This window comes from Antrostomus carolinensis, unplaced genomic scaffold (assembly GCF_000700745.2).
Source record: "Antrostomus carolinensis isolate BGI_N321 unplaced genomic scaffold, ASM70074v2 scaffold42391, whole genome shotgun sequence".
Classification (NCBI taxonomy): domain Eukaryota; kingdom Metazoa; phylum Chordata; class Aves; order Caprimulgiformes; family Caprimulgidae; genus Antrostomus; species Antrostomus carolinensis.
In genome coordinates this window covers 20,552-23,240 of record NW_010294253.1, presented here as the reverse complement: position 1 = coordinate 23,240, position 2,689 = coordinate 20,552, and the positions used below count along the sequence as shown (strand labels likewise).

The window sequence follows — 2,689 nt, the reverse complement described above, 5'->3', positions numbered from 1 at the left end:
AGCAGGAAAGATCTCAGACTGTAGATGGAAATTGAGGTCAGACTGAAAAATAGCCACGTGGCTGGGTGGGGCTTCCGTGAGAGATGTGGAAGACTCTTGTACAGCAACTTGGAGTGAGAGAGTTGTGCAGAACAGGGGCTGGACCATGGGACAAATGTGTCCCTGTCACCAGAAACAGTCTGCAGAAGCAGCCATACTGTGGTCCATCCATGTCTATTTACCAAGACAAAGTGGAACACCTCTTGGAGGATGGAGTCATTCATTGCCTGATGTTCAGCAAAGCTGTGGTAAACCAGACTACAAATCTAGATTTCTCTTGAATCTACAGTACAAGACTGAAACTGAGCCTCCTACATTGTAGGAGGAAGACCTTGGGCTTGCCTAGCTGTCTCTTGCTGCTGCTTTTTCTCACCTGTATCTGGATGCAGAATGAAAGAAGATTTTGTGAATATATTTGGAATTTTTGTCCTCTAGATTCTTCTACCAAAATAAACAACACTTTTAGGAAATTTGACTTTTTAGTCCACTACACATAATTCTTCAAACTACTGTTGATCTCCATTCAATAAAATTCAGAGACAAAACTGTTCATAGGACGGATTGGTTTAATACTTGAAGAAATCAACTCTGAAATGCCCACCTAGCATTAATCTCTAGGTCTGGGCAGCACATGGTAATCTGACAGGAAACCTAAGGGTGGAAGAACAAAATCCTTTGGCGCTTTCAAAGCACAGCTCAGATTTTATTTGATTTTTCAGTTGTATCCAGGAAGGTTTTTCTCTTCCTTTCCTCATGCTGTAGGCATTGATCTGTCAGTGCTGTCCAACAGACATTGTTTGTCATCTCCTCTGTCTTTTCTTCTAGGTTTACCGCACTGAATTCATTGCTAAATGGAGGAAGCTAAGGCTGGATGTGATTCTTTGTCCCATGCTGGGGCCAGCCTTTAACCACGGCTATGCTGGGAAGCTATTTGGTAATCTCCATTGAGGTGTCTGGATGTATCCATGATGGTGTTTGCAGGCAGAGCTGGAACAAGATATTTTGGTCTCTTAGAAATTTCCCAAACCATGTGTAGGGCTTGGTCTTCCCTCTGGGGAAGAAACCAAAGGGGACATCTCCTCTGGGTGAGTCTTCTCATGCCCCCACTTCATCTGAGCTGCAGGTGTTTGGATTATTATGAGGCAGCAATTAGTGGCACATCTGTCTCAGCCATTCACGGGTGAGTTTCCCCTGCACCATCTGTCCTGTAGAATGCCCAAGAGTTATGCTGGCAGCAGAGAGTGACTGTGAGGACAGTTGTCAGAGGGGTGATAGACCTTAGTACAAGGCCAGGCTCTTCTGAATGTGGCCATCTTACATTTCCCAAGACTTTACAAAGGGCAGAAAGGCTCGTTGTCTGTGACTTGCAGAAAAAGGCAATTCATAGCTTCGAGCAGTCAGGGTCCTCCATCTCTCCAGCAAAGACCCTTTGGGATACAAAATCCCTAAGATGGTGTTACAGTGCAGGACATCTGGATTATCTTGAAAAGATAGCTGGGATTTTTCCCTGGAGTATGTGAGACATAGATGCAGACTCTGAATCAGAGCAAATACTTGTATCTGTCTCTCCCAGAGCAGATCTAACCCCCACCTGACTGACAGGTGAAGACCTGGGTCTCTCGCTTCTCTCAGCAGCCCTGTGGCCCTCAAACCTCTCCCCCAAAAGTCACTTTGAAAGCAGCATATTTTCATGGTCTCTTCAGGTCCAGCAACTTCAGTCTACAATTGCAATTACCGCAAATTATCACCTGAAAGATATTGCTGGTGTAAAACACTGAATTTTGCTATTTTGCATGCTCTGTGTGATCTTTTCCAGCTGCAACCTCCTATACCAATTTATACAATGTCTTAAATTTCCCTGCTGGGGTGGTGCCGGTCAGCACGGTCACAAGAGCTGACGAAGAAGAACTGAAGCATTACCGAGGGCACTATGGAGATCCCGGATAAGATACTGAATCAGGTCAGCAGTGAAAGATCTTAAGTCTTAGCAGAAGGTTATAACTGGCACAATGACACCTCCGGCACATTGCCTCAGGGCTTGTCTACATCTTCTGATGAGAATGGGAGCTTGTAATGCAGTTTGCATACACCACGTCAGTACCCTGCATGTGGTGCAGCTATGCTGGTGTGCATCAGCCTGACAACTGTCCTCTTGCATTTCTTTCTTTGTCTTCTCTTCCCATAATGTCAAATGACAGCGTTCTTTCTTGTGCCTCCCCAGGCGCTCTGACTCAGCACCGTGCTTCATTTTTTTCAGGCTGTGGAAGGAGCCGTGGGGCTGCCGGTGGCTGTCCAATGCGTGGCTTTGCCATGGCAGGAGGAGCTGTGCCTTCGCTTAATGAAGGAGGTGGAGACACTTGCTCGTGGCGCAAAGAGAAACGTGTGATTTCTGGGAACCTGCCGTCACTATGATGACTCTTCATTCCCTGCTTTTCACTCCAGCCACCTTCTACCTGATGCACAAAGCAAAGTAGATAGCAACCTGCAGACTCTGAACCACCATTTCAATAAACAGGCAATAAATGCTGTTTAAAAATAGTCAGCAAAAATCTCATCTCTGTCCAAATTGTCCTTTGTAAGAGTTAAATTGAGTCAAAAAAAAAAAAAAAACCAAAAAACAAAGGAAAGGAATGAGAGATAATGCTGGACC

At 45.2% G+C, this 2,689-nt stretch overlaps 1 protein-coding gene across 1 annotated transcript in view; it reads left to right on the top strand.

Moving 5' to 3' along the window:
- LOC104532378 (vitamin D3 hydroxylase-associated protein) overlaps positions 1 to 2,425 on the top strand; it is an 11,772-nt gene extending 9,347 nt beyond the window's left edge. Inside the window, 4 exon segments of the mRNA XM_029087366.1 lie at positions 865 to 973; positions 1,856 to 1,979; positions 1,981 to 1,999; positions 2,297 to 2,425. Coding sequence (XP_028943199.1) covers positions 865 to 973; positions 1,856 to 1,979; positions 1,981 to 1,999; positions 2,297 to 2,425 — 381 coding nt within the window.
- Positions 2,426 to 2,689: the final 264 nt, after the last annotated feature.